This window comes from Cinclus cinclus, chromosome 1, assembly GCF_963662255.1.
Source record: "Cinclus cinclus chromosome 1, bCinCin1.1, whole genome shotgun sequence".
NCBI lineage: Eukaryota > Metazoa > Chordata > Aves > Passeriformes > Cinclidae > Cinclus > Cinclus cinclus.
In genome coordinates, this window is record NC_085046.1 from 25,109,846 (window position 1) to 25,136,294 (window position 26,449).

General features: G+C 36.6%; 1 protein-coding gene across 1 annotated transcript in view; it reads right to left on the bottom strand.

The window, feature by feature from the left end:
- Positions 1-254: 254 nt before the first annotated feature.
- The window catches only part of COL28A1 (collagen type XXVIII alpha 1 chain), a 55,851-nt gene continuing 29,656 nt past the window's right edge, over positions 255-26,449 (bottom strand). The window contains exons 22-34 of the mRNA XM_062495171.1: positions 26,250-26,318; positions 23,510-23,581; positions 21,962-22,030; positions 14,839-14,907; positions 12,582-12,650; positions 7,592-7,660; positions 5,783-5,863; positions 5,657-5,692; positions 5,432-5,468; positions 4,587-5,141; positions 3,174-3,361; positions 869-1,085; positions 255-424 (exon numbers count right to left, since the gene is read on the bottom strand). Coding sequence (XP_062351155.1) covers positions 255-424; positions 869-1,085; positions 3,174-3,361; positions 4,587-5,141; positions 5,432-5,468; positions 5,657-5,692; positions 5,783-5,863; positions 7,592-7,660; positions 12,582-12,650; positions 14,839-14,907; positions 21,962-22,030; positions 23,510-23,581; positions 26,250-26,318 — 1,701 coding nt within the window. The remainder of the gene's footprint in view (positions 425-868; positions 1,086-3,173; positions 3,362-4,586; positions 5,142-5,431; positions 5,469-5,656; positions 5,693-5,782; positions 5,864-7,591; positions 7,661-12,581; positions 12,651-14,838; positions 14,908-21,961; positions 22,031-23,509; positions 23,582-26,249; positions 26,319-26,449) is intronic.

Below are 26,449 nucleotides of genomic sequence, written 5' to 3' on the forward strand. Positions count from 1 at the left end.
GAGAAGGGAGTAAATAGGGAGGTGACAAAGTTGGAGTTGGTGACAATATTTTGTTCCTCTAAAGTAGTTAAGTACCAGCAGCAAATTAGTAAAGAAAAAGAGTGACTGCAAGAAATTGCAGAAGGACATTGTGATATTTACTGCATGGGCTATGAGTTGAAAAGGGAAACTGAATTTTCATTAATGTAAAATAAAACATAAGCAGTAAAAGAGGTGATTGAGAGACGACCTGTAGGGGACAACTTACTTATTCATCAATCAACACAGGTTTCTTGACATTCTTTTTCTGTTTCAAATCTATTGTTGGTACCATTACAACCTCCATACCAGAACTGGCCACAAGAATTTCCATTCTTGTCATAATACCATTTCACCACGTAGTCCCAACAATCTCCTTGTTTCATAGGTTCCAAGCACCTTGGATCTGAAAGAGCATCAATAAACGTTAGCTTGGATTCTGGGAATAAGTTATGTTATCTTAGAAGTGCCTTGTTCAGTAAGAAAAGAATCTCTTTTGTTTTCTTTCTTGTAGTGCCTGGCCAAATTCCATTTCCATTAATGACTTACTTGAACAGGCCTAAAAAGAATACAGGGTCAGTTGGAAACAAGACTACCTAAATCCTGATGCAAGAATCAAGCTGCTATTTAAATACCTAAGCAAGCAGTTGTACACAATGGTGTCATATGAGTCTGAAAATCTGGCTCTGACTGTGTGTGTCTGTAGAAAGAGCACCCAGAAATACAAAAAGCAATAAAATCTAAATTATTTTGGAAGAGGGAGTGGGGTTTGCTTACCTTTTTTTTTATTTTATTTTTTTTTTGGTACAGGCTTTCTACCCGGTATCTCCAGACAGTATTTATTACTCACTTTTTTGGGTTGTTGCTACATGTGTTTGCCACACAGCTGGCTGGTGATCTTCAGTAGCAGTTCTACCAAAGAAAGGGTTGTCAGCTGGACTCAGGGGTCTGATTTCAGACACATTATAAACTGGTGGAAGTATTGATTCTCTGTGAGCAGAGGTGGTCACAGTGTGGTCCTGAGCAGATGGCAGAGGCTCAGTGTATGTGGATTGAGATGGACTATCCTGCAAAAGGAGTCAAAATCTTAAAATTCTGTCTGGGATTAGATGCTATGATAAAAAAAAAAAAAGAATTATTCAGGAAACTTTTGCTAAGCAATGTGTAGAAAAATAATATTAACAGCAGGTTGATTACTGTGATAACTCAGTATGGAGCCATAATTTCCTGACAATGAGATCATAATGAAAAGGCAAAGTAATGCCTTTGATTTAGCCACTAAGCTGAATTCATTCAATTTAAGCTAAACTCCAGTCACTATATTAGTCTATTTATAGTCACTATATTAGCATATTTATTTGTATTAGTCTGCAACACAAATAAAACAAAAAATGGGAGGAATTTTTGGGCAAATCACTGCTGCTTAACATCTAGTACACTTGGGCATGATCTGACATCTTCAATCCATCCTATTTCTGGCTAACAGACAGCTGCTAATTGTTAGAAATTTAGAATTTACCTTGATAGAAGTGTTAAGCAGTCAACTCCACTCTTCAAATTGCAACTATTATATAAAGATTTGCCTAATATTTTAGTATATTCAAGAAGATTTGCAGGATTCTTAGTCAGTATAGTACAAATAAGTTCCTTAATCAGACACTGATTGCCTACTGAGAACAGAAAGGAATTTGATGCTATTCAATGTCTTCCCATTTACAGGTCACCACTGACAAAGTCAGTTTATGAAAACTCTTCAGAGGGATTGGAACTCAGGCTAGGTGAAATGTAAAGGTGCAGACAATTCATCCAGTCCTTTGAATTTTGCATTAATTCTCTAGATTTACAAAAAGACTGTGTTTATTCATGATAGTAATTCAACAGTTTGAAGATTTAACCAAAACAACAACTAGCCAGAACCAAGTGTGTGAGCATCTAGTCCTATCTGACATATCTAAGAACCTAAGAATCCTTTCTGATTATCACATGCTTCATAAAGTCAGCATTTTTCTAGGTTTACATTTATTTTTCTTAATACAGAATGTCAAAACTGAGCCTCAGTGTCTCACAGATCTGCCTAGATGTATTATAAGCCCAAAACCTAAATCAATCACACCTACCAAAGGAGCTCATATCCTTGCAAATTAACCTAGATTTTAAAAGTTAACTATTTAATTATGAATGATATTATATAAACAATGCTACAAGGATTAATAATCCATTGGCTTCTCCACAGTAAGTCAGTAATATTTAATTAACTCTGATCTGTATTCAGTTAATATTTGAATACTAGTATAATGGTCTGCTATATCCATTTCATGTAGCTACAGAGGTTTGTACATCATCTATTTCAACCAGTTTATCCATCTGGTTATAAGGGCAAGCAAAGCTCATTTTGCCTGAAGTTTTTATCATTGACTATTTTAGGCAAAGCAATAAAATATAATAAAATGCAATAAAAATGCCCTACAGAGTTGACAAATATCCTAATCTGATGCTCCGACAGTGGTTGAAAAATACCAGAGACCTAATAAGGGAGCTAAGGTGATACACACTGGAATATTTCCTATTGCCTTAGAGCTCTCCCTGTCCTGTCTGTCTGTGCAGCAGCTCTGTTTTGGAGGGCAGAACCTCAGTGCAAGTCAGGAGAAATTTAAAGCCAGAGCTCGAAGGAGGAGTCCGAGAAGTACTGCCCAATGTGGAAAGTGAAACAACACCAAAGGCTTAATAACTGGGAAATATGGCCGGGAACAACCTGGAAAGTGTGTGATTACAACAAGAAGCATTGTTCTAACAATCATGTTGCACACAAATAAATGTCTTTTCCACTGTGCACCTTCCACAATAGAAACGTAAGAGTTTTAACTCTTCTCAGTTTTAACTTCCAAGATGAATAAGACCTACAAAAAAGTGTGAGGACTCAGCATTTATTGCAGCCGAGAGGCAGTATTGCCCTATTTCTTTTGTAAACGTTTGTTCTCAACAAATAAATTCACTCTAAAGGTTTTTTTCAAACACTTTGGTCACTTTGGTCTAGCCAATTGACATATTATTTGCATATTAAAAGGTGAATGATGAACTCAAGACAGTAAAATATTTGAATTCAAATGAAGACATATATTTTAAAAACATTTGACAACTGTTACTTCTTTACTCACTGGGTTACTAATTCTTTCTGTAGGAAGCATATCAATCTCTGAAGTGGTCATTTTAGGTAACTGGCTATTAGCATCTTTCCTGGCAATTTCAGGTTCCAGACTTGGAGATGGAGATAAAATATTGTATTCTCTGGTGTACAATGCAGACTTGTTCTCACAGATTTTTGTGATGAGTTTATTTTCAAGTGCTGAAAAGATTAATGAAATAATGACATTTTTAAAGAGAAAAGAAGTCACAGTGATTCAGAACAAGATTTTAGTGCTGTATTAACCCTAAATCTTTAACCGAAGTGACTTGTGAAAGATCATCTTCTGTAGTTATGTCAAAACACAAATTATAAGTAATAAAGTAACACAGTCTCAGAATTATTTTATTTTAGTGCCATGTTGTTCTTTTAAGTAGAAACACATAAAAATACCAAGTCCCTCTAGGAAGTAGAAATCATAGCAGAGAAGGAAAAAAAAACAGTCAAAAAAAAAAAGTGGGTGAAGGAAAGGAAGTGTTTACATGTAAGAAAGAGAAAGAAAAGCAGATCAACAGCTTTCTACTTATTTGTAAAAACAAAAAACAACCAGGCACTGGGAATATTTTTATGTTGAATGCTGGAATTTGAGTCAAAGCCTTAAATTTAATCCCAGCAGGAACCAGACCTTAGCTTGGATTCTTCTTAATGCCTTCAATCCAGACGTAACTTCATTCACAGCCTCAGCATAGCAAAGTAAGTTTATGCTCAGGAAAAGTATAGGCTGGTCTACAGTTAGTCTAGATTAATGTACCCTTTTTTTAATGGGTCATTATAGATTTCCTCTGGATTTTCTCCTGATTTCACCCATAGTCACAGATTTTTTTCAAGCCGCATACATCGAAATATACCACATCCATAATATTCCATTCCCTCATTTATGGGTCCACCATTTTTTCCCTGGAATCAGGGTGAAATCATAGGTTTCCTTATGGTTTTCAGGAAAAAAAAAACAAAAAAACAAACCAAATAACAAAAGAGTGCTTGGTAAGAGAGAGTGGAGGGATTCCAAGACTGACAAGACCCAAAAGAAAGAAGAGAGTTCGAGATGTTACATCAAAATGGAAGGAAATCTGCATCTCTCTAGGATGAAACAATGGCCAAGCACAGGAGGACTGTGAAGGAAGGCCGATGCAATCTCTCACAAAAGAGGAGTATCCCAAAGAAGGGCATAGAAAACTGATGTTCATTGTAGTTTATTGTTTCTGCAAGAGGCAAAAATTTGGCAAGGGTTTCATCTGGCCAAAGATGAAATGAAACAAGAGCAAGCTTTATCCAAAAGAGAAACAAAAGCTGCCACTCAGCAGGTTGCCTTGCCTGGCCATGGGAGAGGCCAAACTCCCTTATGTGCTTATTTCCAATTTCCTCTTATGGAAATAGTTTATTTTACCTGAAAGTGTTATGAAGTCATCTATCTGGTAAACGTGTTCTTCATCAGGGTCTGTTGCGATGAGCTGCATTTCTTTCAGGAAATCATCATAATGAGGATCTGTCCTTTGAACAATCCCAATAACAAATATCTCAATATATGCAGCATGGGCCTCTCTTACTATAGTATCCAGCTGTACTTTATCACGATTGTCCGCCTGTCCATCCGTTATTACAACTGCCACCTTCCTTACTGCCGGGCGCGCTGCCTGGAATAAGTGAATGGCTTCCTGGATAGCAGAAGCTGTGTAAGTGCCTTCTCCTAAGTAAGGCATCTTGTCAACGGCTGATTTCAGGTACTCTTTGCCAGTGTATTGCTTCAGAGAAGACACCAGGTCCACTCTGTGGCTGAAGTTGATAATGCCAATGCGGGTTGTAGCGTGGTCAGCCGAAACCTTGTCAATGAATGTTTTCATAAAGGTTTTGATAATATTGAAGTTATCTGGTCCAACACTTTCTGAACTGTCAATGACAAATACTAGTTCCAGTGGTGTTACTCTACATTTGATACCACAACCTAGAAGAATAACCATTTCAGATGTTTTATGAGAAACCACCTGCAAAAAATGAATCGAACTCATACATTAGATTTACAGTCAGTTAAAACTCAGTTAATGAATTAATTTCTTACTAGTACTGATCACAGAAACAGAGCTGGACTGAATTATTTTAGGTATAGCTCTGGTAGCAAAGTGAGCATTGTTTTCATATCAGTGGTGTCCTGACACAAAAACATGCAGAGCAAATATCCACTCGGTCAATATACATTTTATCAGAGCTACTTTTTTTCCATACTGGAATGCTTACCACATATTTCATTGATAAGTCTGATAACGTCTTCTCTCTGAAAAAGAGTATTAATTTGTTGTGTGTTCTAGTGTTAAGAATGCTGAAATATTTATTCATTTATTTATTTACAAAATTGCAGGCAATGAAATATCTCATAAACAGTCTTGCGTAAGATCACATAACCTTTAAATATTTTCCCCAGATAAACTACTATTGCTTCCAATAATTTCTTTACCTACTTACCGAAAGACCAGGTTCACCTTTTCTTCCCCCAACTCCCTGAAATCATGTAGAATGAGAGAATTAACAAAAGCTAAATTTTTCTAGGTTCTATTGTGTGAATTTAAGTAACATTAGAATGTGTTTTACCTTTGGGCCTGGAGGTCCTGGGTCTCCAATCTCTCCTTTGGCACCTTTGCTCCCTGGATCACCTTTATCTCCATAGTCACCCTAATTTAAAACAACTGTATTATATACAGTCATAGCTACAGTTTTGTGGATTGTCAGAGCTGAAAGTAAGGTTCACTGAGCTTTAAAGATAAATTTTCCGTCTCTTTTGGTTTTTTTATTAACGGTTTCTCTTGTATGTATTAAAAGGAGAATATCTGAAAGCAGGCTCTCAGAGAAAGCAAAATGGGCAGTAAAACATCTTTAAGAAATTCCTATGAAAATTACTTTAATTCCAGAGGTGGAGTAAAGACATCTGTATGCAAATGTCAAGAATATATATTTTCTGTTCTTTGGTTTTCTTGAACCCTAAAACAATGTTTATACTGGACCTATGCTAATTTAGACTTACAGAGAGATATAATTGTATCAGATGAGCCACTGTGCTGAAACTCACACCAGCTCTGTATAAAAGCCAAATGAATGCAGGTATGAAACCTTGTAAATAAGATTCAGGTTCTAAATTAGAACATTTTTTTCAAGAAGAAGATTGTGCAGGACAAATTTTTACTTTTCTCTGGAAATTACTAATCATCTTATATTTTACTTGAAATTTTAAAGCTTATGAATTTATCTAGATTTCTGTCCATTTTGATATTATTCCTCATTATTACCCATCCAACAGAATCACACAGCTAATTCCTGTGTTAAAGCTTTAACTGTGGTGATTGTTACCAGTTTTAAAGAACCCCTTTGACTTTATCAATCTGATTCTGATCTTATTCAAACTGTTGTAAATCTGAAAATTGTACATAGCTCTTCCACAGCATTAAGAAAACCAGTTTCAGTTAAGTAAGGTCTTGGAAGACAGTTCTTATTCTTTTTCACAAAGTCATAATATCCAGCAAAGGATATTACGTTCCACTACCTGCCCACGAATATAACGTCATGAAAGTTAATGCCAGCATGAATAATAATGGGAAAGCAAATATGATTTGCTGACTGTGGTGGTGTTGCTACTTTCTTACACTTAAATACACTAAACCCTGATCTTTTTGATACTTAAACGAAGTTCCTGCTGAACTAAACAATTCCTTTTCATATGTGACAAGTCTGCTGTAGTAACAGCAAACAGAAAAGTGAGTATTTGGAGAGATTTACATGAGATCACAAAGGTTAGTCAATATACAAGATGAATATGACAATCAGTGAAAATACTGCACTTATCATTGTAATATTATGGCATTTGGAATGTGAGTGAAAACAGAACTAGGAGACAGAAATTTGAATCTGTGTCAAAGAGCTTGATATTCACATAAAAGCTCCCAAGCTGTTAGACAACAACCAAGAAGTTATTTAGTAAGGAAAGATTCAAGTTTGGGCCTCAATCATTGCAGAAAAAAAACAAGTCAAGTAAAGCAAAGCCCTTAAACGACATTAATCATAAGGCAATTCCTTTTTTTTTTTTTTTTTTTAAAGCCTGGCAAAAAAAGGACATTTTGCAATACCTGAAAAATTTGAAAAATAAATGAATACATAATTTTAATAACTTAGAATTATTCTCCTGCTAACAGGTATGACTCATTCTCGATCCTACTTTGTAATCTGATCCTTAATGACCATTAGGATTTTCACAGACTTCAAAGATGACAAAGAGTAGTAGGTACTACCTTGCTACATTTATAAGGTAACATCTTTGGCTTCTGTTTCTCTTCAAAGACCTGTCACACCAAATAACCAATAAAGGAAGAAAACCTCCTTCTTTTTCCTTACAGCAAACCTAGAATTTACCTTTTGTCCAGGAAGGCCAGTTCCTATTGATCCCTTTGGTCCAGGAAAACCTTTATTTCCTTTTTCTCCCTGAACAGAATATAAAACTTAAGTTTAACTGAAAAATAATATAAAATCTATGCTGTTTATATTCACTTTTACACTTTGCATATAGAGAAAGCCAGAAATTTGTACTATGGGATGAAGCAGTTTTCAAGACTACAGTGGTCTAAGGTTGGAGAAATAAGCAATTGGCTGATTCAGAACATACATGAGAATGTTATAAAATATATAATGAAGAACTTATTCCTGATTAATTAAATGAAAATTTATCATTCCACTGAAAGAGATGAAAGACAAAAGTAACCTCTCAGAGGCTCAGATAGCTATTCATTCTGTCTACAGCAGTAAAATGAGGTCCAAACCAAAATTTCTCTAGAAATACACATTCATGACCTCTCCAGGGCAGGCTATTTTTTCTGATCTTAAGTAAGTAAGAAGACATTTCTACTCTTCACAGTGTGGAAAGCAGAACATCTTTCTGTTGATACTTCAAAAGACAGTATCAGTCTATGTACAAAGCTCAAAATTGTTTATAAGGATTGCTACACATGCCCTGCTTCATGTACTTAGACTTAAAAAGCATGTCCATGCTAGCAGTGTGGGCACACCATGTTATAAAACACAGCTGTTATATACACAAGAAAATTCTTCATAGCTTCTGGCTTCCAGAAACTTTCTTGCTTTATTTAATAGGGTAACACAAATATTTTTTACAGATGAACTGCTGTATGCATTTGAAACACAGCTAGAAGTGATTATATTTCCTGGTACATAAATGCTTCACCAAAATTCACATCACATACATAATTCACATAACAGCAGTTCCCGATGCAGATACCAAAAACAGTTCCAGAGAATATCAATGTGATCAGGAGCAGTTACTAAATCCAACTATCAAACCAAGTATCAAATCTAACTAGGAGGTCCAAGTAGAGGGTTATTCAGTTCTATTTTTCAATCAAGAGCTCTCACAGTCCTTCTAAAGCATCTTTTTTTAATGCTTGTATCGGTGCTCACAGATGGGTCTAAAGGGGTCATACTGTTCATAATGAACAGTGAAATACAAAAGTGCTTCCAAGTAAATCCAGCTTTCACCTAAGGTGCACCAGGACTGATCCCTGACTCTTCCTGCTGTGCTGGATAGGAGTTTATGGATTTCTGCAGGCAAAGAAGCAGCTGCACAGTGCACAGCTACGCCAGCCTTCTCTTCCCTGTACCGAGGGCTCCTGGCTCACATGAGCTGGGAATTCACCAGGAGTTAGGTAATGAGATGCAGCTCTTCGAAGACACAGTGTATGACAAGTCACATCTATGGAGGTTTTCCCTGTCCAAATTGCAGATCTGAGTGAGACCCTGCTGAGCTGACAGCTTCTGCTTGCACATGGATGCACTGAGGTCTTGCCCCGTGCTAGAGAAAGGTATCCAAGGCACTCCACCATTCACATCTTCCCTGGAGCACTGCTTTCACAGCCTTGCCCTATGAGTACCTCTCGGTCCACTAGCCCCAGCTTGGGGAATTAAATGCTCTGCTTGCCACCAGGGCTACCTATCCCCGACCTGCTAACCAGTAGCCTCTTGCCTCTGTAAGCAGAACTCCCTCTCTCCCCAGTTTCTTATAGCAACAGCAATTTAGGCACTATTATGTAGATGTTGAAAAACAGTGGATGTATCAAATTCCTATCAAATTGTAGCTGATCCACTAGGGGGATTTTCTGTAAATAGGAAATTGTACTAAGGTGATGGGATGCACAGGGCAATTAATTTTGCACTGTCACAGGAACTCACAGTGGCTATTCAATCTAATTTCCTTTAAGTCACTTTTTAGCAGGATTGTGCTTCTTGGGCCCTCATTTAGGTATTAATGCAAATGGATTTTAAACACAGTGAAACAGTGTGCCAGTTTGTTTCAAGGCTTGCTGTTCAGCACTGGGACGGACTCTCCTTCCCCCTCAGGTCATCACAAAGCTTCCTGGTTAACACCTTTGCAGGTCTGCAGAGCACAAACATATGGACCAAAATCAGGATATGCTGTGTATTCCAGTGGTCCTTCACTAGTAATAAATGTCAGACCCAACAAAATGTGAGATTTATTGCTGCCATTTGTTACTGCCCATTTGACATCGTTAGGATGGTGTTCAGGCAATGAAAACTGAATGGGACCTACTGTTCTAACTAAATTCCTACCCACACAGCTGACATTTCTCACAAGCACACATGTGAGTTTCATCCTTTAAAGCATCAACTGCAGAACCAAATCCTCCTTCCTCTACTTGTACAACAACATTCAATCAACATTAGAAGGGTTTATCATAGATTCCATAACACTACATTTAGTAAACCTCAAGAAGTATGCTATATTGATTTAAAAAATATTTATGGCTTTGACAGTTTAATTCATGTACATAGTAAATTCAAACCTGACCACCAGTATTAGGAAAATGAATTGAGTGCAGAGCTGAGAGTGTCTAGACTGTGGTTTTGAAAGGGAACCAAGCATTAAAAAAAATCTGTGAATATAGCTATCAACATAAAGTAAATTGAAAACCAACTCATTTTTGGTATTCCATTCTTACCATATGCAGACCAATCTCTCTCTCTTTATATTAAAAAATACTTGGAGTGATATTGATAGCTCAAATGCAGGAGTGGAGTAACTTTAATCTGATGAAAAGTGGCAAAAAAGAATGAAGTTTGATGTGTGAAGAGACAGAAGGACAAAATAGACAGACAAAAGTCAACAAGCACTAGTGTGTGGAGAAACCTGGTACTACCAGGGCAAGACAATTGCAAAAGTTGCTCAGAAATAAGCTCTTACTAAGAATTATATAAAAATAATCATAATTTTAAGAAGCAATTGTCAAAGGGGAGAAAATAGAAACTGCAAGACAGGTTGTACGTATGCAACCCATGGAATACTACAGAAACAACAGCAGCTGAGTTTGACCCACTGTATCATTAGTTTTGTTTTCAAACCCACAGACACTTCATCAGCAGGACACATTACTTTCCAACACCCCTAAATTCCACATCCTTGCATTAGAACATGCCTTTGTTTGACAGTCTGTCAGCGAGCTGTGTTCTTCCACTGGAAAGCTTCCATAATGAAACAGAGTTCTCAACACTAGTAAAACATGCTTTAGATATTTATTCCTAGTAGTGCCAACATAAGATTCAGACAAACATCTGTGTATATCTAAAGATAGACATACATATATATACATATATATACATATATATACATATATATACATATATATATATATATATATATATATATATATATAAAGAGAGAGAGACAGGAGGGGGGACAGAGAGAGAGGTGTGTGTGTGCACATTGAATATATTTTGTGTAACCTTTATCTTCTCAGAGAAACAGAAAAAACATTGTATAATCTGCATATTTTTAATGTATCATCAGATGCACTTGATTGCTGAAACATTTTTGTCCAGAATGGCAATTGTGATTTTACAATTAACCTTGCATACCTATTGAATTAACAAAGATATATCCCAAATATTAGATTCTGGAAACACAGCAGAAATTGTTATTAAAGTCAGACAAGAAAGAGTATTCCTATACCATAAACTGATATGGACATGGCAAGAATTTTTCACAAGACTAGAGGAAAGATTCAGCAAACAGGAAGAAGATAAAAGAAAATAAAGAGTTTTTTATGTCCTCACACTAAAATAGATATTAGATTTGTGATTATTGATAACAATTAACATAGAGCTAAATTTCAAACAGATCAGAAACAAAGGTCTGGACAGTCTTAACCATGCAGAGATCTCTGTCTAAGAAAGTCTGGAAACAGGATAAATCAGAACCATAAAAGGCAGTTATACTATAAGGGAAAAAGAAAGAACATAATAAAACATGTTTCTATGCTATGAAACACCTCAGGGAAAAAAAAGGAAGAGCCTTCTGCAGAAATCAGAAATATGGAACACAAATGTAATAATGGAAGACATTGAAGATGTAACCAAAGTAAGTTCTGAACAAAATTAATTCCAAAGGAATCTGTGCTTTTTTGGTACAGCTTGTATGAAGTAATTCCACAATGGACCAAACAAAGATTGTCCTCCAAATCATTTCACAAACAATATATATCTTTATAAATTTGTTTGTTTCAGAATGTCACTTTTCCAATGAAGGCCTGTTGGCCACTGAATTCCCTGATGGCTTCAGTGTCTACAACCAAAATCACAGTATGGAGAGGCACCCTTTATAAACAAACTAGAACACTGCCCCTTTTACTGCATCACTGATGGTTGACCACTTAAGAGTTGTAGACCTCAGCATAATACTCTTGATCCAGTGAAATACTCAATCATATGCTCAATTTTAAGCACACTGATTTAAGGAAAACAGGAGAAACTGAGGTTGCTCTCCACTGGAGCCTCAAGTTTTAATAAATTTTTCCACACATATATGACAAAGCAATTTAACAATTAATGCTCATAATATGCTGTCATGTTTGTGTTTCTCCTTTTAAGGAGAGAAGTTGTGGCTGGAACTGAGTGAATAAAAACCCACTCAATTAAGAGTATGTGGCACACTGCCTAAATTCTTTTATATTCCTCCATGTGTTGTTTTAGCTTATTTTGCCACAGTTGATCTCCATTACTGCCTTTTACAAGTGCAACCCACAGAAAACTACAGATCTAAGTAAATCAATAAGATGTGGCAGAGATGTGGCCTTTTTTTCTCCAGGTTAAATACATTTTTAATGACAAGAACAATAGGAGAGAATTGGGTGCAAACAATACTGAAAATACAGAAAACATAAAGTAAATATCGCATATCTTATGAATACAAGAATTATGTGTAAAACTAATATTTGCAGGAGTTTACTGATTTGGTGGCAAAGATGGAAAGAAGACAATGAATCTCTTTAAGAAACAGTTTTAAAAGAAACTGAACAGATATCACATTAACCTGGATTACCTTGTCTCCTTGTATGCTGATGCCAGGGGGGCCAGGTGGACCAGGAAAACCATTACGTCCCATAATACCCTACAACAGTCAGTGAGACAAAAAAGGAAGAATTAGGAAGTAAACTCCTAGCAACACTTGGGAAATAATTCCAAAGTCACTGTAAGCAAGAGAAATGAAACCATGTGAAAGACTCTAGGTCTGATTCTTCTTGGGTTTATGTTTTCTCACTGTGGGTCTTAGTAATTATCATTGGAAAATTCTCAAGAAAGCAAAGGAACAATTAATTTGAAAATAATTAAAGAATAATATTTACTCATGACACAGAGTGATACTTTCCTCATTTTTCCCTATACAGAAGACAACAGAAACCATGTTTACAGAACAGCTTCTCAAAAGGGAGAAGCTTCTCAAAATCTCAAAAGGGAGGCACAACAGCAGAGGCACAAAAGACCAGAGCTATAAAACCTAGTGTAAGTAAATCTGCCAGGCTTTTCAGCTAGTTCCTGGGCACTATGGGCATTTGCCAAGCCCCTGTGGTGCCACAGTCTCTGGGCACACCAGTAGTTCAGCAAATCCTTAGTGTGATGGGACGAGAGAAAAGCCAAAGCAGCACATGCTGATTTGTATCAATACAAAGTCAGGTAGAGCCCTTCTGCTTGCAGGCAGGCTAATCTAACATTTCAAAGTGACAAAGTGAGGCATATCCTTTGGATTGCATCAAAACTAAATTATTAATTTTCTCTTTTTTTAATATTTTGTAATTGAAAAAGTTTTCAAAATTTGATCAAGCTTCATAAAAGTTTCTGTCAAATGCAGGTTGGACTTTTTGTTACTGTCTTATAATATATAATCACTGTGCTCCAGTACAGTAAGTGGAAATCATTCAGTGGTATGTATATTACCTAGATTTTGTATATGTTGATTACGTAGGCAGAAGTACAAGAAAATTTGGTCATGAAATACACCTTTATAGGTCTAAATAATTAACTTCTAGATGTTAGTGATTGTTAGTTTAGTGTTAGTGTTAGTTGGAAAAGTCATCATTATAATTTCTGGAGACAAAAAGTTTGTCATGAGTTTTCACAAACTGTTGTGAAAAACACTGTTTACATATATACATATACATACATACTTATCTATATATCTATATCTACATCTATATATCTAAAGGGTGGGTCATCTCAACTACAAAGCCTTCTCTTTGCCAGGCTGAACAATCCCAGTTCTCTCACCCTTTCCTCGCAGGAGAAAGACTACACACATATCCTCACCCTTGAAAACAAAATACTGTTTACCCACAGAGAACATATTTTTAATTCTCAAAGGCTTTGTGGAAAGAGCACATAGTGTCACACAGTTGTAGGATTTTGACACTCAGACCAAACTTGCTCTTTTCAACCAGGCTGTGTCAGTATAATTTACCAAGGTACTGAAATTGCAGCAGCTTTCATAAAGCAGGCAAAATCAGACACATCCTGGAAAAGTGTTCGTGCTGCGACGTTTATTGCAGATCTGGAACTGGTAATAGCAGTGTTTCCTCATTCAGACACTAGTTTATACAAAATAGTACTGGAGGGTTCTGGTACCCACTGCTCTTAGGCAAAAAGTTACAAAGGTGTATCTATCTTTAGCAGAAAGTGGAGAAATATACACAACGTTTCTCTTCATTGCCTTTGCAAAAATAGTGGATAGCTAAACCTGCAATAAAGAAATCCAGGCAAATATTGAATTTCTTATCATATCAGTATGTCTTTTTAATTATAAATCACTTCAGTGGAGGGAGAAAAAATTGCCCAGATGTTGCATGCTGGTTGCTTATAGAATTAACTTTTTGCTTTCGTATTTCTTTTCTAATGGTTTTAATGACAAAATTAATTTGATTTAATTTGATTGAGCAAAAATTGCAAACATAAAATTCACATTTAATGTATTTTCCAGCACAAAAGAATATCTTGGAAACAGGACAGATATAAGCAGAAGAAATGCATCATTTAACTAATTTACCAGCCTGACAGCTCTGTTCAATCTCCAGATGTAATCTCATAAAGTTTAGCTGCAAATGCAATTTTCATCCCATTAGTATTTTCCCTAATCCAGTTGGTAGAAGTGTATGGTTAGCGACCATGTTTATATGCTTGATTTCTCCTGAAGCTGCACCAATGTTAATCAATAACTGATGAAGATGGTTTGGCATCTCAGAGATCAGGGTCTGGCTGCCAGCATCACAAAAGAGCACAAAAAAATTTCTGTATGGCATCATACCCACCTTGGGACCCATGCTTCCCAGTCCTTGAGGGCCTGGCAGCCCAGGAGGGCCTCTAATTCCACGGTCTCCCTGAAAATAGTCACAGAAATCAGTCATCACCTAGTAAATGTTACATCTTCCATCCATTTATGAAGCAGTCAAACTACCGAGCTTAAAAAAAAGCAAGCCAAACAAATGGTACATAAATAAACAGCTGCTTTATAGGTAGCTATAAAGAAAAGAAAGAAAGAAAGAAGCCCAAAATACAGACACCCACATCATTTAAGCACTCGGTGAAGAGCATAATTTCCCAAGCAAACGTCCATGTGATCAAAATCACCAACAGAGTTAGGACTCTACTTTGCAGGCTTATCAGCTAAGAAAGAAAGAAAGAAAAAAAAAGAGGCAATCCCCTTTGGAAAACCCATTTGGAAACACCACCATTTCCCCACCACATTTTAGAGGGGCTTACCAGGATCCACAGGGAGCTTACTTGTGGAGCTATGATCATGACACTCTTTACTGATACTGTGCTTGTTCTGACACTAGAGACATTTAATTTCCAGAACTGTCCAATTTAGGCATTTATGTAAACTAAATTAATTTTAATAGCATCAATATAGATGAATAAAAAGAACAGCACCCTGTTTTTTTAAAAAAGCCCTAATGTCCATACATCTACCTTGATTTCAGAAGGAAATGAGGCTTAAGTGATATACTTTGCCTGTGCTTCTGCTTGTCTGTGTTTGTTCTCTTTTTTGATTCCAGTATATTTTGAACTCATTAGTTGATTGCAGCCAAATTGATCAGAAATGTACAGGCCTTGACCATATTAATTTTCAACCGTTTTGGTGATAATTGGAGGTTGGGTAAAGGAGAGACATTCAATTTATACTTTTACTGAAGAACAAAGAAAATCCAGAGGGGACTCACCCCTCAACCATCAGGCAGAGAAAAGGCAGCAGCTGTCTGGTGAGGGGAAATGAGTGTAACAGAGAGCCTGGTGTTTCCCTTTGTGCTGCACACAAACCCAGCAAGGGAGATGGGGAGCCAGGGGACATTAGTGATAGAGGGAATGCGCAGGGACAGATGAGGCAATTTTGTTTTCCTCAGATCAGGGTTGTACATGTGAGGGAATAGGTACACATTCAGCACATGATTACTAGAAAACTCCTATCCACTCCTTCAAAAGAAAAAAACAAGACTATAACTGATAAATTAGAGATGCAGAATCTTCTGACTTGTGTTTAGCTTGATATTCCTAAACCTATTCCTGTGCAGGCAAGTGCAAATAAAGGAATGTACTGAGAAGCTGTTGATCATCCAGTGTATTAAAAACAGAACAAAGGAAATTGTATTTCTTGGGAAAATAAAAAAGAAATCGTTATAAAAACTCTTAATTGAACTTAGTTTTGGACTTGGAAAAGCTGTAGAAAGGGCTGTGCCTGCAGAGGGAGCATTCGATCTAGGAGAGAGAAGCAAGTATAAATCACAAATCACAGATGTCACTTGAGTTGTGGTAGGTGAAATGAAACAACACATCAAACAGATTAAAAAGGAAAAAACAAACAGAATCTTCTACCGTTTTTCTTTACATTCTAGGAAGAATGTGTGCAGTCATTATAGTGTCTGCTTTTAGGTGAAATTCCCCAGACATCACTCAAATCTCTGGTTTTTAATCTATTGCTATGACACTCTCATGATAAGGCCCAACATATGTTCAAGTTATGCAAACATACTAGGGCCCAAATTCTGCTCAGGTTTGAGGGACTTGGAGAGGTGGGAACTCTGATTAGAAAGGTTAAGGCTTAGACTAAGTTTATAATGCTCTCCTTCCTGATGAAATATTTAGCTTTTGAAATTCATTTTCCGTTTCATCTAAAGCACTGGAGACTGGCCAGTGAATCAGGACACAGGCACGGTATATGGATGCTCTTAGCTGCAAATTGCTGTGTCAGGGTGGCTGGGTGCCACCTAAACACCATGTTCAGTCAGGAGGAAATTCTTCCCTATCTGACCTTCTTTGCCAATGCAAAGAACCAAGATATTGGCAATGTATCCACGTTCTTATCTAGTACCTCCTATAATCAAAGGTCTATTTATTTGTTCTCAATGTCCCCACAAGCCAATACAATCTTAGGCTGTTTGTAGGACAACTCTTCATGAGCAAAAAGTTGTGCAGAGCAGCCAAAGCTTGCCCTAACCAAGTCTTTCTTTGAAATCTGCTAGGGATGCCAGAGCTCAGAGATATTGATATTATTTTAAAAGGTATTTTTTTTTTTTTTAAGAAATCCTGGAATGGTGTGGCCTGCAAAAACGTGCTGTGATGGAAACTGAACGGGAGGTTACCAAACATAAATGATTCCTTATGGCCCAGTACCCGGTACACCTACAACCTGCTCTTAGACCTGCCCTGACCAAAAACAGCCTAAGGGTGACCTGAAGTCATCCATCTATTCCTCCCATGGGTAACACAGTCTTCTGCAGGGTCGTTGCAGGTGAAGGACTGAATTTTAGCCTCACATACTTAGTTAATACCAGATGTCTCATAGAAAAGTTCTTTTGTAGAGCTTTATAGTAATCCTCACAGTTTCTGTATTTCTTAGTTTAAAGAAAAAGACTTTTATTTTGCTTTATGAGTTTTGAAATGGAGCAGCTCTTTTTCCCAAGGTGTCATGCTAAACTGTCCTTCAGGGAATTAATTTCAAAAACGATTAATACCGTTCTTTGAAGAGGTCTAATTTGTTTCCTGTATTGTGCCTGAAGACAAGCTTGACACCATCAGCAAAAAACAGTGAACTAGGAAAACACCACTGAAGCAAGAAATAAAGAGCTGAGTCAAGACATGGTAAAGTGTGGGATTCCAATGTCTATTCTGTACCTTTTATTAAAGAAGAAAACCATTACATGACCTAATGGTCAACTGAAAAGTAAATCTTGGATTTCCCAATATATATACCTCATTTACCTTGAAATATTGTATTTGATACTGAAACATACAGCAGACACTGCAATACTCTCTTTAGTGAGAGTTGATTGAAATAACAGTATTTGTAAGAACAACACATTATTAAAAAAGGTATTACATCTCTTCTTTCCACATTTTAGTTCAAATAGGCAAGCCCTAAGCTGCAAAAGTTCTTTATATTGCAACTGGATTCAGCCCAAATGTTCCTGCAGCAGGGACTGTGCTAAGGACTTTAATAATCTTTCTGCTATCCAGTTACTTGTTTTATTTCTAGTGCTGGGCTCTTGCTGCCCAGTAACCTAGTTGGCAACAGTGCTTTTAAATCAAATTTTTATTATATTCTGACATTATGTGCTTCTGTTTTAATGCTACAGAAAATAGGGTTCTGCCAGGACTGAATGCATCCCACATGTTCCAGTTTTGTTTTCATGTGAATTTGACCTCTGATACATAAAATTCCTGTCTAGCAGTGTGCACATATGTGAGCCATTTCTGAAAGCAGAGAGAACAGAGCTTTGATTCAGATGAGTGGAACATTCCTATATAATGATCCTCAAAGGAATTTCAAATTAACTAGTGTGTAAATTTATGAGCCTCTTTTATCAAATAAATGTTCCTTTTTTATATGCAGAGATTGTCACTATTCTTACATTCTTTTTTTTTTCTTCTTCTTTTTTTTGGGGGGGGGTGGTGGGGAGGTATAACAGGTAGCCAATGCATTTATATTTCATTTGAATAAAACAGAATATTATCCATTTTATTAACTAAGTTCTGGAGGATTTCTTGCAAATCAAGTGAATTGTTTTTCCTTGCAGCAGCTTTGCTACCAAGATGTTAATCATAGATTGAAAAATCAGAATGTAATATGGGCAAACAGAAGCAAAAAAATCAGGGAACGAGACCAGATGTTTGTATATTTAGTTTCTTTTTTTTCCATTGCACTCTTTACTATGTCTGGTGTGGATAAAGAGAATTAAATTAGACATGCTATATCTTGTTAGATAATGCTTGCTTTGGTGCACCACTCACAACGCAAAAGCTACAGCTGCTCACTCTGCATAGGAACAACAAACATTTCACTCGACTAATACACCAATCTAGGGGCATCATCAAAATGAAGCCTACCTATTTCAAAGCAAAAAATACAAATTAAATTTTTTACCAGACGTTTTTAACTCTTGAAGTTTTTTATTATCCTGACAGTGTTAGATAAACATTACTCTGAGCAGGCAGGTTTGGTGGGAAATATCACACTGTAACACAAATAAAACATAGATCCATGAAAACTTATCATACAGAATTTGGTGCAAGCATGATTTGCCCTAATTGTGTTGTGTTATTCTGCAGGTAGCTGAACAGCAGGGTTCTGTTTTTCAACAACTTGTACGTTAGATTCAAACAACCTGATTCCAACAATCTTTGTGGAAATGGAGATGACTTGATGGAAATAAGGTACTTTTAATTTACATGGCAACCCTGATCTGACCTGGAATTGTCAGGGAACACAAGAATAGTGAGAAATATTTATCAGTTTGGTTTTGCCTAAGATGAGAGAATCTATTACTATACATTCCATTGTACTACTACTAATATTAAATATAATGAAATTATTAGAGCCTCAATCCTGGTCTCAGCTCTTCCATGTTGGCTTAGTCAAATCTGGGTCACAGTAACAGGCCTTTTGCCAAATTTATTATTAATTGATAATTTCCACTATCACAACGCAGATCATATCCCCTCACAAAAAGATGCTAACAATAAATCCCCTTTACTAGCACCAGGAATATAGTTCACTCCCACACATCTTGAGGACTGGTGATACTTTCTATGCTGTTCATGGGTGGAGAAGGAACCAACAAATAAAGATTTGATGTCTTTATAAGGGAATATGAACAACTCTCTTCAACTGGCAATGATTAACATTATTTAGAGCCAAAACTGGAAACTCTAGGTTCTATAGAATCACCTAGGTTGAAAGAGAACTTTAAGTTCATAAAGTCTGAATGTCAACCTAGCAGTACCACAGTAACCCCTAAACCACTGAACAACATCATCCAGCGCCAGATCTAGACACCTCTTGAACACCTCTAGGAATGGTGACTCTACCACCTGCCTGGGCAAACTGTTTCAATGCTTGACCACCCTACCTGTGAAAAAAAATTTTCTATTATCTAATCAGAATCTCCCTGTCCCATCTTAAGGCCATACAACAGTTAACCTATGATTTAATTAAGTACATACACTATTTTATCACAAGACTTACAGTGATTTTAGAGTAAGTTAGATGCCATGCTCACCACTGCAAAAACTGGGCATATTTACTTTTAGCTTACACTTTTTACCCCTTCATCCCCAATGCATTTTATGATTCCAGATTGTACTTCTATCATTCATGATCTGGGTTGGAACTTTTCTGATAATTATACAGCTAAAGATTTTCTAGTCCCAACAATTACATGAATTCATGATTGTAAGAACAGAATGGACTTGTGTCCCACTTTTGAATGTCTGATATAAAACAGGCACCATGATTTTCCTAAGTACATTTCTGCATAGCTTCATATTCATGATACTTTTCAGAAACACAGCCACAAACACTGATTTTAAAACTTCCAGTTGTGAGAAATTTCATTGCAATTATTCTAGTGGTTTCCTTTCACATAAAAAAAAGAAATTATTTATTTCCATTTTGATTTGATTAAAATTTATTTATATCACTCTCCTCTATTCCCACTGAAGTTGTGGTGTATATTTCTGGACTTCATAATCCTTCAACCATGGCATCATAGTGGAAGATCATCTTTTTTGATAATGTGACTTTCCAATTCCTTTTCTTTAGGAAACTCTACCTTCCAGAATTACGCATTTAGGAATCAAGGACCAATTCAGACATGACTATACCTCTAGACATCCTGTAGTCATAAGGTAAATCTTTAACAATATCTGCCTTGATAACTTCATACAAGATTATAGTATTTTAATGAAATGTTCTTCTGTAGTATTAAGAAATATCTGTCATAAGACTACATTATATCAAGCCTAATATTTCAACTTGGAAAGATACAGTCTCATAAAGAAAAATCTAATCTGTTTAGCCATGTGGATTTTTTGTAAATTTACACTGAATAACATAACTGAAATTACTTTTAGTTCTTACATTAAATGTCTTGTATTGATAGGCAGAAATTTGGAATAGAACTATAAAGCCAGGTTTCCCAGATCACCACACCATTGGAACCACTGTGGTTATGCTAAATCAAATCATTCTAAGAATTAATGTGCTTCAATTTTTCCTTTACTGTGGATGTTTTTGAGAGGTTATTGCAGTTAATTTTAAACGTGAATTCTCCTGTTCAGAGAACTGAAGTTGAAAGTTATTTCTGTTTGGGAAAAAAAAAAATTGTTTGGGCAATATTTCTTTTGCTTCTTCCTGCAACAGGCTGCCTGTTTATTTCACATATGCAATGAGGAAATCATTAATAAAACCACTCTGGGATATTTTAAAGCAATTTGTGGCATGCTTCTCATCTTAAGTCTCTTTTTCCAACTTGTTATAACATAACAATTACTATGAAACTTTTTATCTTGGTTACATACTGCTTAGAGTTCCATAAGACTTTAGCTATTCTGTATTCTACGAAAAGCCTTGTAAGTGTTTCAGTGTTGTAACTTCTAACCCCTTTATCAGTTTTTTTGTTTATTTGGGGTTTTTTTGTGAGTTTTGCCTCTAAACAAATACTAATTTTAGATAAAGGTTTATACTCTCTCTTAGGAATCCAGCTTAAAAGATATCTCAGTACTTCCATGTAACCCTTAGCTCAACTTTTGGCTTCAACCCTCACATTTCTGCTGGAGAAAGGAAGGCATAATTATTAGGGAATACTGGGCTTGTGTTGGATCCTGAATTCCACATGGAAACACCAGCATCTAAAAACATCCTGGGCTTTGGATGTATGGAAAACCTGTAGGTTTGCATCCAGTCTAAGGATAAAGCAAGAACTAGTTTCTGTCACATTAGAAAAGTCTATCACAAGCTTTTCTTCTAACAGAAATGAAAAGTGGGAGATGAGAATGCAGCATTTTGTCATATATTTGTCACTCTTATCCAATGCATTTTTTGGAAGATGTCTACCTTGCTTACAAGTCAAGTGCATTGGTCTACCATTGGACAAATACCTTTGGTCCAGCATCTCCCACGCCTTTTGGTCCTGTTGGTCCTCTAGGGCCTGCTGGTCCTGGTGGTCCCTGGTACAGCAGAGGAATAATTTGTCATAAAATGTCAGTAGTTGTCTTAAGGACTTGTGTTTTTCAACAAAGAAGAGAATTTCTTCACATTTCTGATGTGTACTGAGCAACTGCCATCCTCAATCCCAGGTGGAAACCTAAGAAGACTCAGATTGGTGGAAAAAAGTACAACTCTTGACTTAAGAGCATTTTTCTCAGCTGAGAGAAAACAGTGAGAAAGCAGACATTGCTCCATGATTCATATGCTGCAAGCATTGGACAACTGAATTAGCAGAGCTAAACCATCTAAATTTGGGGGCTAGGTAACCCTAACATAGTTGTGTGTATTTGTGTTTGGTAATCTGTTCTGAACTCCCAACTCAATTCATCCACCCCTTCAGCTGTCTTTCACACTGTTGGAGGCATTCCCAGGCTCCCTTCCAGCATCCAAAGGGTAGATGGCTTTGACCCATCCTGCTACCTACTTAGCCACATAAATCTTGTCCATGTCTGACAGTGTTTTATTAAGTTGGTCTTTTCAGCTCACGGGGAGTGGAACAGCAGGGAAAAGTTGTTACCATGAGACAGCACAACAGAACCTTTGCACATTACACAACATGAAATGTGTCAGGTACATGGCATTACACCAGGAATTCTGAGTGAATGCCTTATGCAATAATTCCGATCCCAAAGGATCCTCTCAGCATCAGTTTGAATGATAGGAAATTGGAGCTGAGTAGGAATTTGGAAGCACTCAGGTCCCACCTCTATGCATTTGGGAGTGCTTGCAGGGCTCCAGTTTGAAATAAAGCTGGATTAGACACATAATGAAAACAGTGCTAGTGGAAGTTTGACATGTGGTGGTTGAAAGACAGCAACAGTATTTCCCCTTTCTAGTGGAAAAGAGAGAAGCTGGTCAAACTTGTCTGTGTGGTTTTGGTGACTGAAATTTAGGACAATATGTCCTTGTAATGGAATGTGCCAGCAGGAATGTTCAGGTATTAATTCCCTCTGAAGCCAACCATCAGGAAAGCAAGATGTGGAAAATCTTCAAATATGAGGATTTAACTTCCCAGTATGAAAAACAGCCAAAAATCCAAGGAACTGAAATTGCAAAATTTGGTCAAGCAGATGGTATTAGAAATCTTGATCAGAGAAGAGTAAAGAAAAGGGAGGGAGAAAAAGTAATTCAAAGCAGTGACTATATTGAAAAATGTATGAGCAGCCATAAAGATTTTTATGGAATTATGTGGTATGACTTTCACTACAATGAAATGAGAACCATTTATATCCAGTTCCAACTGCTTGTACAACTGGTGCTGTATCTAGGAAAGGGTTTCAAAATATCCATGAAACATTTAAATTAGCTAAAGGATTAGCTGGGTAACTAAATCCAAACAACTAAATACTGAGTTAATACATACTTTTGGGGTTTTTTTGGGGGGCGTGTTTGTTTGGTTTTTTGTTGAACGCAAAGTACAGAATTAAAATTGAACTTACAGCTTCACCTTTGCCACCTTTGTCACCTTTTGCTCCATGAGGTCCGGCTGGTCCAGGTGGTCCTTGGTCCCCCTAAACACAAAACAAGAAGTCAGAAATCATGCCATAACCTGGATTATCACAGTGTAAAGAACATCAACAAATATGTAAGGAAGCTATTTAAAATCTTTTCAGAAATGTAGAATAGCAGTAACTAGCTCTTGAAATTAGTTCACAAAGTTCGGGAATTTCTGTGCTTATTGTGGTTTCAATTGAATTAATTAAGATTTTAGAAGAATAGGAATTCTTATTAGGAAATTGTTAATTTCTGGATTTGTAGTTGCAGAGAGAAAATTTCAGAGCACTGACTTCATATTCAGCCCATTCAAAGTTAAATTTATTTTCAAAAACACACTTCTATCAGTCTGGGGGTAAGTCTGAGCAATGAGAACTGAATTCAGAATACTGAAACATGATATGCCAGCCTTAAGTTGTATGCTGCACATTTTGCACTTCCAGGCAATCACATTGGTTCTCTCATACAGTAAAGCAAAACTTCATTCTACAAGGGAAAGTAGGAAAAGAAAGAAATACAACAGTTATAAGAAAAAGATCAGCCTAAAATACTCTCTTATCAAGAGACAATCACTCCTTCTGTTGACCCTTCCACTGACTCCCACTAAAGGTTTGTGCATCTGCAAAATCTCAATGCTTCCTTTCATGGCCAGATGAGAAGCAAACAGCAAACTTTTCCTCTTTCCTCACTCCAGTGAGAGTTTTCATGACATTTTATGAGAAAAATTAGCTGAGAACATTGCAATAGACTGTTCACAGAATCCAGAAAAAAACCATATTGTTTGGAGGCATCTCTGAGGGTATGTTGCTGGTCTGTGCTGTAGATGCTGATATGAAAGCACCAGCAATGGGGAATCACCACTGATGTGTGGAGGTCACACACCCACCTCCCTCCTGAGCACAGTATGGATATTGTGGCTGTTCAGAGGGAAGTGCACACCCTTCACTCCATCCCACAGAACCAAGAAATGTTAATACACTCCATGAAAGAGTGTTGTAGAGTGCTGTCAGCAATCCCTTGAGTGTTGTTAATGTACATAGGTATAACATATCCTCAAGAATAATGACATACAAATATACAAATATTTCCCTGCCTATTCCAGTAAAAGGAAATAACAAGGAAAACGAAACAAGGGACAGAAAGCTGCCGTTTCATTGTGCATTGTGCCTGTAAATTTCTGCAATCATATAATACTTCAAGAAACCAAGAAAAGAGTCCAGTTAGCAGTTCAGACCTCAGCAGCTGGTCTGTCTGAATACAATGCCCTTGTCTAGACAACAAACCATCTTGTACTCTAGCTGGATATACAGCTAAAACAAACTTTTGGCCAAAATCTCCTGTCCCATAAATGTCTCTACAGTAAACACAAATAATCTATTCTTATTAACCAATTTAGTCCTATCAGAAAAATGGAAGAGATGTTTTGGGTCTCCTAAAGATATACATCATAGGCTAGCAGGTAGGTAAATGAAGAAAGACAAGGTACACTCAATGTTCTGGTTAAGATGAAACCCTGAAATTACTGTACATGCAATGTGAACAGTGATGCAAGCATGCCTTATACCTAAGTAAATTTCATATAGTAGGTCATTCTTGTATGAATTGCATCCATTCTTGAATCCAATGGGACAGTTTCACTGAGAGACTTTAAATAGACCCTGACCACCAGAATTCAAACTGCGTCAGCTCTCGAAGATGTCTCTTCATGTCTCCTAATTTTGAAGTGATGGAATTCTGATCCACCTCTGTAAAAATTTAAACAACCAGCATGCTTCTATATCATAAATAGATTTATAATGGAAAGTCAATTTCACCTCTTCCTGATTCTTAATATCCATAGTTCTTAAACTGTCGATAAAATGAGAAATGTTTTAGAAATGTTTAATAACATCTTTATTTAACAAGAAAGGAAAACATGGATCATGGGTTCATATCTGTTTTTACTTCTAATTTCACAGTAAAAATGAGCCAAACAGATGTTTTCATTTAATCCTAGCAGGCCACTGTAAATACATCCTCTGGTAGGGTGCTGGTAAAACTGTCAAGCCAGGAGTAAATACCATTATTGGTGCATTCCTAAAATGTTATCATGCAAAAGATTAAGTGGCTATGTTTTGAGCTACATTGTGTTAGGTAGACATAAACTAATTTGTTTCTGAATATGGGTCTACTGTCTACATTTTCACAGAATGAAGTGATGGAATTGAATGGAATATTCCATGTGCTGACATAGTAAAGTAGAAAGAAAAAAATACATATTTCTGAGGAAGGTTGCCAATTTCAGTCTGGAAAGGAGATCATGAGAATAGTACCTTTCCCTTACCAGAAGTGGCAGAATTCTTAAAGAAGGCTGCAGCCCAGATCACAAGTGACAGAAGTACAATATGATATAAAGTATGTTAGAGGGGAAGAGGTGAATTTGAAGAACTGCCTTCCTAATTAAGACTTCCTATGGGAAGTTTGCAGGGTGAGGTACATTGGACTAGTTATTTTTACGATTTTGTGTTTCTTCTTTGTAAAGATAATACGTTTATTTTAAAAATAGTCACAACCTGGAATAAGGGAAAAGTTGAAGAACTGGTGAATTCCTCTACTTAAAAGGCTCAAGTGGTGTCTGTATTTTCACAGGAGTTTTGCATATGACTCACACTTATTTACTTGCTATCTTTTGTCTAAAACCCTTACCACTGGTCCCATTATTGAATTTCCAGGAAGCCCATCATCTCCTGGTGGTCCCTTGTCTCCTGGATCCCCCTATCAAAAAAGAAACAAATTCAGAATTATATTAACTTACAATATTATATTATTCAGTTCTAAATTCACAACTTTTACAATAAAGAACAAGTATTTGGTTCTTTCTTACAGCAACAATTTTTGACCTAGGT